Genomic DNA, 16,681 nt, shown 5'->3' with positions numbered 1-16,681 from the left:
GTAAAAAAAAAAAAAAAAAAAAAAAAAAAAGAACAAGACCAAAAGTTGGTTCTTTGAAAAGATCAATGACATTTGACAAATGGCTTAGCATCTAAGAATCAATTAATGTAATACATGACATCAATAGAATAAAGAAAAAATGTACATGATCATCTCGATAGATGCAGCAAAAGCATCTGATAAAATTAAATACCCTTTCACAATAAAAAGTACTCAACAAACTAGTGATAGAAGGGATCTTTCTCAGCCTAGTAAAAGGTATATATGAAACTCACAGCTAACCTCACACTTAATGGTGAAAGACTAGATGCTTTTTCCCTCCTAAAATCAGGAACAAGACAAAGATGTCCACCACTCTTGCCACTTCTATTCAACATTATACTGGAGGTTCTAGACATGGCAATCAGGAAAGAAAATGAAATAAAAGGCATCTAAGTTGGAAAGTTAGAAATAATACTACCTCTCTTTGCAGATGACACGATCTGATATGCAGAAAATCCTAAGGAATCAAAAAAACTATTTGAACTAATGAACCAGCTCAATAAGATTGCAGTATGCAAGATGAATACAGAAAGTCAACTGTATTCTCTATACTTGTAATGAGCAAATAAAAAATGAAATGAAGAAAACAATTCCATCTATGATATCATCCAAAAGAATAGCACACACAATAAGTTTCACAAAATAAGTGTAAAACTTTAACCCTAAAAATAACAAATCACTGTTGAAAGAAATTAAAGAAACCTAAATAAATGAAAAGACATCCCATGTTCATGGATCAGAAGACTGAATATCATTAAGATGGCAATACTCTTCAAATTGATCTATGGATTCAATGTAATTCCTATCAAAATCCTTGCTGCCTTTTATTCCCCAGAAATGGACAAAAACTGATCCTAAAATTTATATGAAAATGCAAGGACCTGGGGGTTGTGGGTGACAGCAGCTAAGGGGTACTGAGTTTATTTTTAGGGTAATGAAAATGTTCTAAAGTTGATTATGGTGATGGAAATATAATTATATGACCATATTAAAAGCCACTGAACTGTATACTTTAAATGAGTAAATTATATGGTATGTGAATCCTATCTCAATAAAACTGTTAAAAATAAAAACCCAACTGGATGAAATTAAATTGTGACTCAGCAACCAGCTGATATGGGAATCCTCCCATGAACCAGTAATTACATTTTCTAAATCTGCATGTTGCCGCCATAATTCTCCTTGGACAGATGGGGAAGTTGACGTCAGAACAGTGACAAAGTCTGAGTGGTTCACAAAATAAAGGAGAAGTGGCCAGCACTAGGAGGTTTTTTTTTTTTTTCACTTCAAGAGGTGAGGCCACATTGGAATAACACCCAAAGAGATACAGAGCTCTATCTATGTGTCCCACTTGATCAGGGGATGGAGTAAGAGCTGAATCTCTCAATATACCTGGCATCTTATATATACCTGTCTATTAAGAAGCATAGAAAGCGCGCGCACACACACACACTCTCTCTCTCTCTCAGGTCTATTTTTAGGATATAAGTTTCACTTTAAAAGTGAACCCCAAACCTGCTTCTAGATAGTTCATAATGAGGGGTCAGCATTTTTAAAGTGAGAGTTTGGGAATTGTTAAAACAGATGTTCTGTGAATCCAGATAAGGACTAAAGAGTCAACACAGGCCATGAATTGAGCAAACTCATGGTTCAACAAGGCCATAAAAAGGGGGGATTAAATTAAAAGGGGATTAAACACAAATTAAAATAAGCCTAGGGAAAAAGTTAAGAATATGCTCACTCTGAATCCACACAAGAAATGCGGTCTGAACAGGAAGACGATGAGGGAGAGAAATGCCAGGGTCAATGTAAGAGGATTAAGAGAGGTTGCCTGGGGAAATGCTGTCCCCTTTGAAAATGCGACAATCGTGTTCTGAAGTCACACGTGTGGAATCTATAGCGACGCAGCAGCCTGCGGTCTCTCTGCCACTTTTCCAGTTTGAGAACAGCCGTGGAAGGCTTCCACGTGTATTCACACACGCCACCTTTCCCTCACGGAGAGATTCTGAAGAGCCATCATGCCTTGTCCCTGCAGGGACCAGCAACGATGGGAAGGGGAGGAATCAAGAGTGGGTCAAAGACTGTGCCTGTCCCCTGGCCCTCTCCATGGTCTCTCCCTGCCATGCCCCTCCCCCCAGCTGGGGAGGGCCCACACGGAGGCTGCAGGGGCTCCCCCCGGCCCACCTTCCTCAAAGGTCATCAAGTCCCAGACTCAAAACTTCAAAATATTAAGCAGTACTAAAGACACATCACCTTCCAATCCCTTACAAGTTATTTAATTCTCCTTCTTCTTCTAGGTAATTCAGTTTAAAACAAATTGTTGTTTTTATTTTTGGCGGGGAGAGTGCATGAGAGATGAGAGAAAGAGAGGGGGACAGAGGATCTGAAGTGGGCTCTGCACTGACAGCAGAGAGCCCAACACAGGGCTCAAACTCACAAATGGTGAGATCATGACCTCAGCCGAAGTTCAGGCATTTAACCGACTGAGCCACCCAGGTGCCCCTAAAATGAATTTGTAAACAAAAGGATCAAGGTATTGCTGAAGAAAAGAAAAAAGTTTAGCTCTGGCTTACAAACAGCTTTGTCACTGATTGCTGGGTAATGCCAGGGTTCTTATAATAAATAGAATGAGAATCCTAAAGACCAACAGTGATGGCTGAGAACAGTAGCCAAGCACCGAAATGAATTTTCCTACTTAAAATGCCCCCACTGTGTACAGATATTTGCAGAAGTTATGAAAAGTAATGAGGTCCATTTATTAAATTGGCAAATGAGACTCGTTGTCTGGTTTTCTTTCAGGGGAGGAATCTGCCCTTGAACTTCTCATCCTTGAGTTTCCCCAAGGTTTTCCTCCATCCCCTAACCTACAAATGAGGACATCAACAGCCATACTTCTCTCCTGAGTAGACGCGGGCTTTCCGAGGGAGGGTGTAGGTTTTTGTGTTTGCTCCTTTCCGGAGAGGGTCGTCCAGAGGTGACTGGCAGGGTGGATCCTCCAGAGGGTTCCAGTAGCTCTGTTCACACATACCCCGCAACAAGATCTCCGCCAACTGCCTGGCTATCGTCTGGGGACACAAAGGAACAAAGGCGTAGCCATGAATCAATTTTGTATCATTCATTCCCTTGTTCGCTCATTCAATAAATTTACTTTTCAGTCATCACTTTGTGCTAGGCACTATTCCAAGACGCATGATCAAAAATGTTTTACTTCTCTGATGAAAATTATATCAGTTGATGACCAAAAAAAGGAAAAGAAATTACAATACACTGAGATAGTTGAGCCTTTTTCAAACACAAGTTCCTGCCCTTCGAATGCCATCCTGCCTCACTATACTCTGAAACGCTGCTAAAACCCAACTTGGCAAAAAGCCAGTGCTCAACCTAGATGATGTTATTCCTGGGGGGGAAGGGGGGGGAATCTCTTCGTCGATGATAAGATGGCAACCAGGGCAGCCTTTTAGAATGCCTCCCCTCTTTGGAGTGCTAAAGGCCAGTCCCACGGAGGCCCCATCCCGGGACTCAGCACCTGAACACCTTGTTCCTGGTGCATGATGGGCCTTGAAGCCCAAAGGCTCCTGCCGACCTCGTGCGACAGTGAAAGCAAGGCGGGGGGCATGACTGCTGACCAAGAAAGACCTCTTTTCAAAGCTGGATAAGTATCTCTTTTCTCACCATGAAAACCGGATCTGAGTCTTGTCATCTTACGTTAGACACGTATTTACTAGACACGTATTTACTATGCTCTCCCAGCCCTCTGTGGCAGAACAGGGAAAACTACCACAGAGGATGAATGGGAGGAGGGGGCATGTGGCATCTACTAAGGAATATTTCGCTGGCTGATGCATATCAGTTCATTGACCTCACAATCTTCCAGAGATAAAGGAAAGAAGTAAAAACAAAGAAACAAACAAACTCACAAACACTCTCTGAAAGCAAAAGCACTGCACCTGAGGGTGGTCCAGGCTGCCCCATGACCAGCCAAAGGTGGCAAAATAAAACTTCAACCATCAGGTTTTCCCACAAGGTCTTAGCATTCTTTGGAACATGCAGAGAATGCTGGTCTTCCCCGAGAGGGAGACTTTTTTTTTTTTTTTAAATAAATATGTTCCAGGAGAGAACTCTGCTAGGTTTTCATCCATGTGAAATCTCCTAAAACACCACAAGGAAATTTAAATGCAACCAAATCACTAGCTTAGTGGTTTCTGATAACCGCTGGGTAAAGGCAAATTTTCTTGATTATTCCCAAGTAAGACCCGCTGGCTTTAAATGTCTACAAAAATGTGAAATTAAATCCACTCCTATCATCCCCAGCTGAGCCATCTGTAAAGATCTCATAAGAACACAATTTTCAGGACCTAAACAGCTCCTGAATCGTTTTCTTAAACCTTCCATTATAGTTTCATTTCCATCTCATTGCAGTCATATACGTTAATGACTTCTGCTGGAAGCATCCACCAGCAGAAATAACCTTCACTCGCTAAAGCTGAAGGAAAAAAAATGTCAAAGGAAAAAAAATGAGCGAGGAACTTCATTTTCTGGATATATCTGCCACGGAGGGATTCCTAAGTTATAAAAATCTCTGCCCTAAAAACAGTTTGCTTGTCCACTACTAGACAGCTCATGCGAGATCTCCCTTTACCTCAGGGTATTAACCTTCCAGAAAGACTTTTAGAACAAGGTTTTGATGTGATTTCATATTTAAAGATGTCACTTCACTACCATACTACCAACAAGGGAGGATGTTTGGTTGTGTGCACCGAGGGCCCACATGAAGCTCAGAACAGGAGATTCAATATGAGAAATCGCCAGCAACATCACCGATTATCGATCAGACCTTTTACTTTGTATACTCAGGTTTTATTTGCTTGCAATTGAAATGTTACCAAATTGTTGACAGCTACGAAATAAAGTCAGAAAGAAAGAAAGGAGAGGAAGGGAGCCAGAAATAAGTCAAATTATTAGGTACAAACTTGGTCATTAAATCTGTTTTGTATGTATTTTTATAATTGTGGTAAAATTCAATACCATAAAATTTACTATTTTAACCATTTTGGTGTATAATCCAATGGCACTTAGTACATTCACAGTGCTATGCAATCATCACCTCTATCTAGTTCGAGAATATCAGCCTAAAAGGAAGCCCTGTACCCTTCTCATAGTCACTTCCATTCCCTCCTTCCAGACCCTGGGAACAACGAATCTGCTTTCTGTCTCTGTAGATTTGCCTGGTTGGGACATTTCAGATAAATGGAGTCACACAATTTGTGGCCTTCTTCGTATCTAGCTTTTTCACTCAGTGTAACATTTCCAGGGCCCACTCATGTTGTAGCCTGGGTCAGTCTTCACTCTTTTTGTGACTGAATAATACTCTGTTGTGTGGACATACCACATTTTGTTTACCTAGTCATCAGCTGATAGACATTTAGATCACTTCCATCTTCTGGCGATTGTAAACAGGGCTGCTACGAACATTAACGTACAAGTTTTTGTTTGAACACCTGCTTTTACTTCCTCAGAGTGTTTCTCTAAGAGGGGGGTTGCTGTAAATGTACTTTTAAGTCCTTGGCTATGGTCTCATCCCATGCAGAGTTTACAAAGCAACGTGTCCATCTCCTGAGTGTGTCATAAATTTGCAATGATCAGCTAATCTTTAAGGAATCCTACAGTTATGGGCAGTATTACCTGGACAAGCTTTCTGAACTCTAGTGTAGACCAAGGTGCCGGTGAATATGACCCAGCTGGGGAGGGCAAAGAACCCCTTGTAGAAGCGAGAAAGTAAGATTCTTAGGTCCTGCTCCAAACCTACTCAGTTGACATTTCTGAGGTCAGGACTAGGGATGTGTACTTTTTCAAAAACGTTGCTCACATAATTCTGATGCACATCTTTGTTTAAGCACTCAAGGAATTGGGAGCAGTTCAACCTCGGTCACGTGAGGCTCATCAACCAAGACCAACGGCCTCCTTGTGCCTCAAGTCCAACACAGAGAGGAAGTCATTCCTCTTGTGCCGGTACCAACCAGTTAACAGGATTTTCAGCTGGAAGGGCAGCTCCAGTCTATCCAGACTTCTTTAGGAGCCTCTTCACTGTACTTCTCAGAAAAAAAGAAAAATGAATTAAAAAAGCTTCTCTCCCTTCCTGACATATCTTTATTCAGAACCCTACCTCACAGGATTTTTATAAGTTCAAGTATATTTATTTCAATATCATAAACCTTGGGCAATAATGGAAGATATTCTCTAATTCGGTGAAAAATAATGTGCACTCAACGCACTCACGCCTTCTAATGGGGGGAAAACCATTCATGTCCTTAATACAATATATATGCTTTTGAGTCAACAATATGACCAAATGCTCCATATTTAAGCAATCTTGAAAGACTGGATTTTTAATCAGCTTTTAAAACAATTATAAGAACACTGCCAATATAATCAGTTACTTTAATTGTGCTTCCAAATCTTAAAAGAACCTGTTCGTGCTGACTAGGCAAGAAGTTTTATGAAATGTTGGGAGAAGGTCAATCTGGGAGAAAAGACATTTGGCAACAATTTTTATCTATACTTTTCCAGGGTGTTTTTTTTTTTTTCCTTAAAGAACTCTACAAACCAAAATGTCTAGTTTGAACTTCTTAAGGCACCTAAAAATCACATCAATATATAAATAAATCTCTCAGACCAAGTGAAGTCTTGGTGCGGGATGGAAGTTGTAAAGTCACCCATCTTCCCTCATGCCCACTAATTCTAGGAAAGCCTATGGCTTAGCCACGTGGTCTCATGATAGTTGTGGATCCTAAAACCTCAAAGATACCAAAACGAAGATTCAGCCTCGCTTCCCACAACAGGAGTCTCTTAGTCGTGCCCAACTGGAAACTCTACCACCGCATGACAAGGGGCAATGACATGGGGAGGATAGCGACATGGTGACAAGACAAAAGAAGGTGGAATCTTGCATGGAGTTGTACGTGATATTCGCTTAGCTTCTGGTAAGCTCCAGGCCTCCACCCAGACCCCCCTTGGCTATGGCTCTACAGGGCAGACTATGGAGGCACCATTAATAACCTTCCAGCCGGTGAAGTTCAAGCAGTAAAAGGAAGAGGAAGAACTTAAGTCAACAAGAGAGCCTAACAGTGGATTCGGTTTATGTAACTCGCTTTTATATTTCTCCTTTGAGTTTTAGAGTCAATATAACTAGTCAAACAACTAAGTACTTGTCAGGATCTAGTCTGCTTTTGCTCTGGCTGGGTTTTGGTGGGAAATCATTAGCGGACAACCGACCCCTTCGTTACACTGGCATCTGGGAGGGCTCACATTCCCCCTGCCTTCCAGGATGCATTTCTTAGGTTTCAAGAGCTAGCACTACCAAGAAGCACATAAAATGATGCTCAACATCATTAGCTTAACCATCAGGAAAATGTAAATTAAAACCACAATGAGACAGCACTTGCCATGCACTGGGATGGCTACAACTAAAGAGACAGATAGTAACAAGTGCCATCAGGGATATTGAGAAAGTGGAGGCCTCATAACTGCTGGGGGGAAGATAAAACGGTGCAGCCACTGGAGAATTATCTGGCAATTCCTCCAAATGTTAAACGTAGAGTTACCATATGACTTGGCAATCAAAAAGAATGAGATCTTGCCATTTGCAACAATGCGGGTAGAACTAGAGTGTGTTATGCTAAGCGAAATTGGTCAGAGAAAGACAAATATCATATGACTTCATTCATATGTCGAATTTAAGATACAAAACAGATGAAAGAGGGAAGGGAAGCAAAAATAATATAAAAACAGGCAGGGGGACAAAACATAAAAGGCTCTTAAAGATAGAGAATGAACTGAGGGTTGCTGGAGGGGTTTTGGGAAGGGTGATGGCTAAATGGGCAAGGGGTTATTGAGGAAGACACTTGTTGGCATGAGCACTGGGTGTTATAGGTAGGGGATGAATCACTGGATTCTACTCCTGAAATCATTTGTACCATATGCTAACTTGGAGGTAAATTAATTAAACAAACAATCAAAGCAGAGCTAGCATATGATCCAGCAAGTCCACTCCTAGGTGCAAAAATGAATATTTCCACCTAAACACTTGCATGAGAAGGTCCATTGATGTATTATTCATAGCAGCCAACAGGTGGAAACAACCCAAATGTCTATCTGATGAGCAGATACACGAAATGTGTTAGATCCGAGCAGTGGGATAGTATTCGGTCACAAAAAGGAGCGAAGTCCTGATCCATGCTACACCACGGGAGCGAAGTCCTGATCCAGGCTACACCACGGGTGCAACTGGAAAGCAGTAGGCCAAGGAGGCCAGTCATAAAAAGACCACATGGTACCCATCATCCCACTTACATGAAGTGTCCAAAACAGGGCAGATCCATAAAAGGCAAAACTAAATTAGTGGTTGCCGGAGGCTGGGGGGAAAAGGGGGAGCGTGGGGATTGACTACTGATAGGTATGGGGTTTCTCTTTGGGGATGAGAATGTTCTGGAATTAAACAGTAGTGATGGCTGAGCAGACATGCGAGTATACAGACCACTGACTTTAAATGGGTGAAATGTCTGGTGTGGAAATTAGATCTCAATCAAGCTCATATTATCTATGGCAGAGGGGGAGAGGGAGAGGCAGGGGAAGGGAGGGGGAGGGAGGCAAGGAGTGAGAATACCTGAAGTGCCCTTCTGGCCTCAAATCATCCATCACACTCACCATTCGCAGGTTTTGAGTTGTTCTTGTTTCTACCGCTCTGAGGATCTCTCTAAATCTCCCGACTCCTCTTGTCAAGTTCCTGTGTGCACAGAATTGACAGGGTTTCCATCTGGCGCACATTAATATTAAATATTTTATACACATATTTCAATGCATTTTGTCTACATAAAAGCTGTTGGCTAGATTTTCAGCAAACAATTATTCTGCACATGTCCATCTATCTTTGTTCAACTCTGAAAAATTTGGCCTAGGGTTGGTGGTCTTTTGTGCTTCCATGGTCAGATTTTCTCAAGAAAAACAAATCTGAAGGTCAGTTCTAAGGGAAGGAAGGGAGGAAGGAAGAAAGGGAGGGAGGGAAGGAAGGGAGGGAGGGAGGAAAGAAGGGAGGGAGGGAGGGAGGGAGGAAGAAAATGTACGACATCTTGCAAGAGTGTCTCTTCAACCTTACAGTGGCTCCGCAGTTCTTCTGCTCTACTGATCGGTGCTGAAATCTCTCTTTTCACTTAAAAGGTGGATGGCAAAATGGTACAGGAAGGAATATCACCACTGAATGTACTACGGGTAAAAGCTTCCTATTACTCGCAATTTTTATGGGCAAGAAGACAAAGGTAACAGGTATGAAAACTGTGGGGTCCCGCCAAGCAATCACTCTGCATCTCTGAGGACATAAATCACTGCCCCCCAAAAACCATCAAGCCAACCCTCCTCCTCCCAACCCTGCATGAACGAGAAAAAGCAAATGGTCAAAGGCCCTCTCTGAGAGCGAATCCGTGAGGACCGGAACCCGGAGCTGCTGGACTCTGCTCGGAACGCATCTCACCTCCCCGCCCCACACCTCGCTGGGACACACTTCACTACGGGGCAAATCACTGTTCAGTGACATCCTGGTGCCAATCCCCAGGCCCCTGTCAGTTGTCTTCCCTGAAAGCTGCACCCGCCCTGCTCAGCTGAGAACACTTCCCATTTACATTGAGCACTGCCACCACCTATGACATCACGCGGTGATATTTATAACTTGCTCATTAGGACACATCTCATCTTTCCAAAAAGCCGCAGAACGGGTCAGCCGGTGCAAACCTGTCAGCCAGCCTCTGCGGGCTGGGGCAGATGCTCTAGGTATTTGGCTCTCTTCTTGGGTGACATTTTAACCCATGCAGAGGCATTTAATCAAACTGAATGTGGGGTTTCTAGAGGTTACAAGCATTCACGAGGGCTGTTCATTTGTATCTTATACCTACGTGACACCCCAGGACTCTCGTCCACGGGTACAGCCCCGGAACTTTAAGATAATAGTTTACTGGCGTAAGTACATAAATACTCCCGGATTCCTCTCACCCACACATATCAGATGATAGCAGATCAGAAGCTTTATGGTGACATAAAAAAAGAAGCGTGTGCCCAGGACTCAAAGCAGCGCTAAAGGAAATCTAACAGAAGCATGAATAAAAATTAGGTAATGGGCCCCAGGACATACAATCTCCTTTGCTTTCCCCTTCATTTGTTTTTATGGGATCCGTGTTCACAGGCAACGAAGTACATTTGCTTTGGACTGAAGCACAGCTCTCTTAAGTAAACCGGGGGGTGGGGGGGGATAATCACAGCTAAGAAAGAGACGGGTGTGGGCACAGTGGTCTAATTTTGTTCCAGAATCACAGACCAAGCTCCTACTATGCACAAAGAAACAGCAGTTTGAACTGTAGGATGCCAGGGTGGGGCTGAGGGAACACAACCGGGGACCCCGGTTCGAAGGGCTGTTTTTCCAGGGTGGAAATCAGGCCGGAAAGTAGCGTCGGATCTGAATATGATGAGCCAGGGAAGGTTGCGAGATAGGAACTGGTCATTCAGAATGTCTCCCACGCCCTCCTGGCAGAAGGAGATACTTATCCAGTTACAGACGCACAGAATTTTCTAGCTAGACACGATCCAATGCGACCTAGTCCATTATGACACAGAAGCGAAATGGCTCACTCAAGTTTGCAAACCGAGTGAGAGAATGAACTGGAAGCTTTCTCCTGGGTGCTATCACCTTTCTGGGCAGAAGGAAGGTCAGCTCTGAAAGTGAAGTGTGGCTCTAGAAGAAGGAACAAGGTACGAATACAAGAGCTTGGGTCTTTGTGTTGTATCATTTATATGCAAATCACTTCATATATACATAGTACCAATTTTACCCGTTCCAGTGATCACAGCTAATGAGCTACTGCTAGGAAGGGGCTCACAATCGGAAAGAAAATGCTTCGGCTCAGGGGCAGGCTTCTGGAGGGGACTGCCTTGCCTGCCTTAAAAGAGAAAGGATGGCTATCGAAACGCAACTACCCTCTGAGGGCCAGGTGGCTTTCCCGTGCAGGGCCGAGGCCCCCTGCTGGATGAGTGGAGGAAGTGTCCGGGCCTCAGGCGTGTGGCACAGGAGGGGGCCGATCAGCCTCTGGGGGCTTGTTCCCAAGGTACCCAGGCTGCCTCTGAAGCAAACAGTTTCTCGCAACTGTTTCCACAGTATTTCTGGCCGGAGTTTTTTAGAATCGAATTGTTCCTCAAGCTTGGGGAGGTCCTGTTTGTAAACAAAGAATCCATGGTGACCCCCGAAGGCCTCACCCCGCCGTGCTAATCAAACGAACGTGGCACCATCCACGTGTGCGGGTGTCCAGCCACAGAGCAGGCTGACAGCAGGAAGAAAGGGCTGGAGGTGAAAGATTTTAAACAGCAGAAGAGGAAGAAAGTTTCACAGGCGCAGAAACATCTCCTTTCTCAGCAACTCCTATACCATTCATACATTTTTTTAGGCACATAATTTTATGCAACCAATCATTTCCACTGTTGCCATGACAGCAGAAAAAAATTTTTTTAAGCTAGATGGATGATCATGATAGAAAGGAACAAAAAAGGGAAATTTACTTAGAAGAATTATATTCTAAATGCTACCAAATATTCCATTTTGAGGGAAATAAAAGCCACAGGATTGCTTTCGTGTCTCTGAACTGTGAGTTTATTCTTCAAATGTTGTGACCACGAAACATCTAGAATGAATTGTTGCTTTAAAAATCCACTCCCAAATGAAGGCAAGGGAGCCAAGGACGTTCCCTGGGATGGAGGGCTTCCACAGACCCTTCACACTAGGTCACTGATTCCATTTCAACACCCTTGACTGAAAGAGCACAATGATGTCAGAATTCATTATGGCAAACCAGTCTCAAAATGGATGTCCCTGCCAGGCTGTGAGCCTGTGAGGAGCGGGCACGCTGGCAAGCTGTCAGAACTCGGGGCTCACCTCCCGCATCTTGTGGGGTAGGCTTCCCGAGCTGGTGCGCCTCCCTCTGCGTGGACCGCTCCCCAACAGCTCAGCTACCACCAAGGAGAAGGGGCCTGTGTGTCCCTTGAGCCCCAGCTGGTTTGTCCAGTGTGAGGAGCAGGCACACCTCGCCTTCACTTGCCAACATCCCTGTGGGTCCCCAACCCTGCAGGGAGAGCTCGGGCCAGTCCCACCGCCTGGCTCGTGTTCAAACCCAGGCAACCTACCCCTCTGTCTTGACGGAAAGCCCGCCCACTTTTCCCAGGGATGCGGTCTACTCCTGGTGACCTACTTGCATTTCTTCTTCCCTCCTCTTTTCTCCATCTGGTTTCATCATCCTCCTTGCTCCCCCCAGGTCTTGTCTGCTGGCCCTTAGGGCAAAAGCATGACTTCCTGAGGACCCCGAGGGAGGCGGCCTGGCCAGCGCTTGGCCTCCCTCTGGACCCCGTGGGCCCTGCAGCAGCAGTTTGAAGGCTGGTTTCTGAAATTTACACTCTCACGTACAAGTCCACGGCAACGCCTGTTCCATGACTCTGAGCCACCCTCAGAGCTCTTTAACATGGCCACATGTGCCTCTGTGCCACCAACCCAAGGAGGAGCTGCACTGGGAAGGAAGCCAGAGCTCCAAAGTCAAAATCAACACGGAAAACCAGGGCTGGGAGAAACTTGAAGACGTTCATAACCACTATGCCTTGTAATGGGTGACTCTTTCAATGCAGCAAGCTTTTTTTTGTTACTATTTCTCCTTTCGTTTCTTGGGACCAGGGTGGGAAGAGGCAATTCTTCCCCTTAACTTGCCCTTCCGAATTATTTTCGACCCTATAGTCTGGCCCAGGCCACCAAGGCACTTAAACTCAATGATCGACTATCACTGTCACGCAAACCCAAAGTCCTAGGTGAATAAAATACTGTTTATGCTGTTTGTCAAACTCCTGCATAATAAGGTAAAAGTGCTCCTGCTAGAGTTAAATTCTATATTTTTTCTCCTCTGTGGTTGAGAAATTTATAACCAAAGATCAATCACGGAACAAGTCAACCCAGTTGATCTCTCAGATCTAAGAAGTCATTTGACTTTTGCCAGGTCTTTTCTTACCAACTAGCGCCCCTGAAGCAGCAGCTCATTTCAACAGTCACTGAGTGCTATCGTACTTCAGGTTCTATAGGGTTGTCCCTGAGGATACACGGGTGAGCGAGAGACACCGTCCCACTTCAGGGAGCTCAGAGTGCTCCACACCCTCCACAAGAACGTAAGCAACTTAAGGACCAAGATCTGTGTTCTGTTCACTGACATTGCCCAAGCCCCTCAAACAGAGCCTGGTATACAGCAAGTGCTCAATAAATACTGGTTGAATGAGGGGCACCTGGGTGGCTCAGTCGGTTAAGCATCCAACTTTGGCTCAGGTCATGATCTCAGGGTTTGTGAGTTTGAGCCCTACATCGGGCTCTGTGCTGACAGCTCAGAGCCTGGAGCCTGCTTTGGGTTCTGTGTCTCCCTCTGTTTCTGCCCCTCCCCTGCTCGAGCTCTCTCTCTCTCTCTCTCTCTCTTTCAAGAATAAATAAACATTAAAAAATTTTAAATACTTATTGAATGGATTTCAGAGCTACCATCTGAGTCAAATAAACCAAGATCACAAGAGAATACATTTTCTACCTGTTCCTTGTTCCCTTCTTGCTTGCTGCAATGGACTGGCAGACAGCACAGCAACATATTCCCTTAAACAGAATATGTCAGAGATGCCCTTGGTGGCACTGCAGCTTGGGTGCCTGGAGAAGCAGTGACACACACCTCTGTCGCAAGGGACATGGTGAGACATGCCTGGCCTGACAGCTTCAAGGGAGCTGCATGGATAAGGAGGATTCTGAAGATTTTTAAAAACCTTCCAGAGATTTCAGGGAAGCTTTCCTGCTCACGTGCCTTTACACATGCTCTTCTCTGTCTGAAGTGCTCTAGGAACTGTTAGTCATCGTTCAAGACCCAAGTCAGAGGCCACCCTTGGGAGCCTTTTCCTAGCTTCCCTAGGAAAACACAAAGTACTGCTTCCTGGGTGCTCCCAACAAGCTTGCGTGCGTGTTTTGAGCCTAGAGAGCACTCAACATGCTGGTTTTCATATGTATTTATGTCTGTCTGCCAATCAAAGCATGATCACCTCGGGGGCAAACACCCTCTTTGTCCCAGCTACTACCCAGAGCCGACCAGGCACCCAGTGACACAAGCTGTGTGCCCTCAAGAGAAAGAGTGAGTGCCATCTTATATTCCAAAATCCCTTTCCCCATCTCCTTGCTTGAAACGTCTTCTTGATCACAAAAGGGACAAATGAAGCAGAGCCTTCTTCCATGAGACACACCCCAATGGTAAGCTAGACATTGTCAACACAGCCCCAGAAGAAGAGAAAGAAACCAGGATTCTCTAGGTCAATTTCTTAGGCTTAAGAATTACTTCCTCTTCATTTATACAACCTGAGTTTCATCTCTTTGGAAAAAGTCTGAAATCAAAACCAGATATCCCGATCTGGAGAGGGGGAGAAGAAAAAGCATCCTTCACAGTCCGAAAGGGCACTTCTGGCTGGCTGTCAGGGAGCTGTTTTTCCCAGAATGGACTCTGGTTTCTCCCTCCGTACAGGCTCTTCGCCTCGGATCCAATGACACGCATTTGTGAAGACAGATGGCTTGCTGTAGTCAGAGGCCAGGGATCAAACCCACAACCTTGGCCTCATTAGCAAAGGACTCTGATCAACAGAGCAAGCCAGCTGCAGCCTAGATACAGAGGCAGAGGGTGTGACAGCCATCCATGCTGCGATGCGATCAAGCTGGCAAAGCTTCCGGAAGTCTCACTGCAAACCTAATGAGAGTTGTACTAGGCTTAACAACATTTTTTCTGACTACCTAAGCAACTGAGGCTTCCCCATGACAAAAGCAGAGTCAATCCAGCGTTTTGGTCAGCCGGCTAGGCAGTGGGCAGCACACGGAGCATGCTCCGTGTACCAGGGAGTGTCTCAGGCAGCGCAGGGACAAGTCCAGCGAGGCGGGCAGGGCTCTCTCAGAGCCAGGACAGGGACATGCACACTTCCTGCGTGGTGTGCTAGAAGCCCGCGGATGCAAGCTGGACTCGGGCAAAAGAACAGCACCCTTCCCCCAACAACCTCTTCCCTGACGCTCGCCCAGACCCGAGTCTCTGAGGAAACGCGGAGTACGGAAAGGCTTGCTTCCTCTCACGTTCTTCCTCTCCAACTTTGGGGAACGGGTCAAAGGCTATCAATCCTCATTCAGACAATATCTACTGAGTGCATACTGGACACCAGGAAAGGGGCACAGGGTGCAACCACAAGCCAGCCAGTCCACGTGCATCCTCGTGAGCTGTGGTGTGACCAAGCTCACCTTCATCCCGAATTGCAGCGGGATCCAGCACAGAGCAGGACTCCTCAATCTAATGCCGCCTGAACCAAACAAACCAGAACTTCTCTAACACGTGGGGCTTGCCCTTCATATACTTATCTATATACTTACGCCTAGAGACCAAATAGAACATGGGTCCTACAGCCACACGGTATGGGCTCAAGCCCCAGCTTCACACTCACTCGTTGTTGACCTTGGGCACGTGCCTGTGCCTCAGCTTCCTCATCCGTACAATGGGGATAACAAATGTACCCCCCTCACAGATTGGTTCTAGGAAGTAAATGAGTTAATACAAATGGCAAATGCTTTTATATGTTTATCGTTACTACTACCATTTCCTCAAAACTCTGTCGTTGCTCTGAACAGTTTTGGACTTCTGGAATCTACCTCCCAGTCAACTTACAGAACATGAAAGTCTATTTTACTGCTTTGGAGACATTTCACTGTGAAGAAGAAAAAAAAGGTTATTCCCTGTTTGGATTCATTCATTTGCTTTGTTGTTTACTGACATGCTCTCCCAGACACAAGCCAACAACTGCTGTCACAGAAGGGTGACAGAAGCTCCTTCTCGAGGGCTCTGTGACCACTCTCCCAGGACATGATGGTGACATCTCCTAAGTGTGCTGGTGCCCACAAGGAGGAGTGTGGAGTCCCCACCAAAGCTGCAGGAGAGGGTCAGGGACAAATGCAACACTGAGAAGCAGAGGCACTGAGGGAGGTGAACTGAATCCTTCTTGTTCTGTCTCAGTTAATATGGCCAACTTGCTCTGAATCAATTGACAAGAGCCAGGCCAGACTCAAAAAGGTTAACCTGGGGTGCCGAGCCACTGTCTCACAAGTACTTCTGACCTGTTCGTCCGGTCGCTTATGCTACAGAGGAGGAAAAAGGCAGAGAAGATATCAACAGGAGAACGGTCCTTCCGAATGTACCATAGCACTTGAGCTAGAAGTTAAGTACAAGGATCAGAGTGCAATATTCTCTTCCATTTCAATTAGCAAACAGGACTGCATTTCCAGAACGTCTGGGGACAATATTTCAAAAGCTATGACAAGTGAGAAAAAAAATCCAAGGTACTCCATTAAAAAGGGGGAAAAAAAAAAGACCTTTAAATGTACAGGGTCACGGGTCCAAATGCCTTCAAAAGCCAAGCAGGCAGAGACAATGTGGGTGGGGCCAGGCAGTGGCGGCAGCTCTGGGGGCGGGGCTCAGGCCCCAGGACTACCTAAGGGGTCTGGGTTTGAAACCAGGCCAGATGCCTT

General features: G+C 45.1%; 1 protein-coding gene across 4 annotated transcripts in view; it reads right to left on the bottom strand.

Annotated features, from left to right (window-relative positions):
• Positions 1-16,681, bottom strand: part of TTC7B (tetratricopeptide repeat domain 7B) — a 252,850-nt gene that overhangs the window by 138,773 nt on the left and 97,396 nt on the right. For all 4 annotated transcript variants that reach the window (XM_077780871.1, XM_077780872.1, XM_077780874.1 and 1 more), the window contains exons 5-6: positions 8,746-8,824; positions 2,935-3,107 (exon numbers count right to left, since the gene is read on the bottom strand). In XM_077780871.1, the coding sequence (XP_077636997.1) occupies positions 2,935-3,107; positions 8,746-8,824 (252 nt within the window). The remainder of the gene's footprint in view (positions 1-2,934; positions 3,108-8,745; positions 8,825-16,681) is intronic.

This window comes from Crocuta crocuta, unplaced genomic scaffold, assembly GCF_008692635.1.
Source record: "Crocuta crocuta isolate KB4526 unplaced genomic scaffold, BGI_CrCroc_1.0 scaffold299, whole genome shotgun sequence".
Lineage (NCBI taxonomy): Eukaryota > Metazoa > Chordata > Mammalia > Carnivora > Hyaenidae > Crocuta > Crocuta crocuta.
Note: the sequence above shows the minus strand (reverse complement) of the source record. Positions and strands in the feature narration are given on the sequence as shown.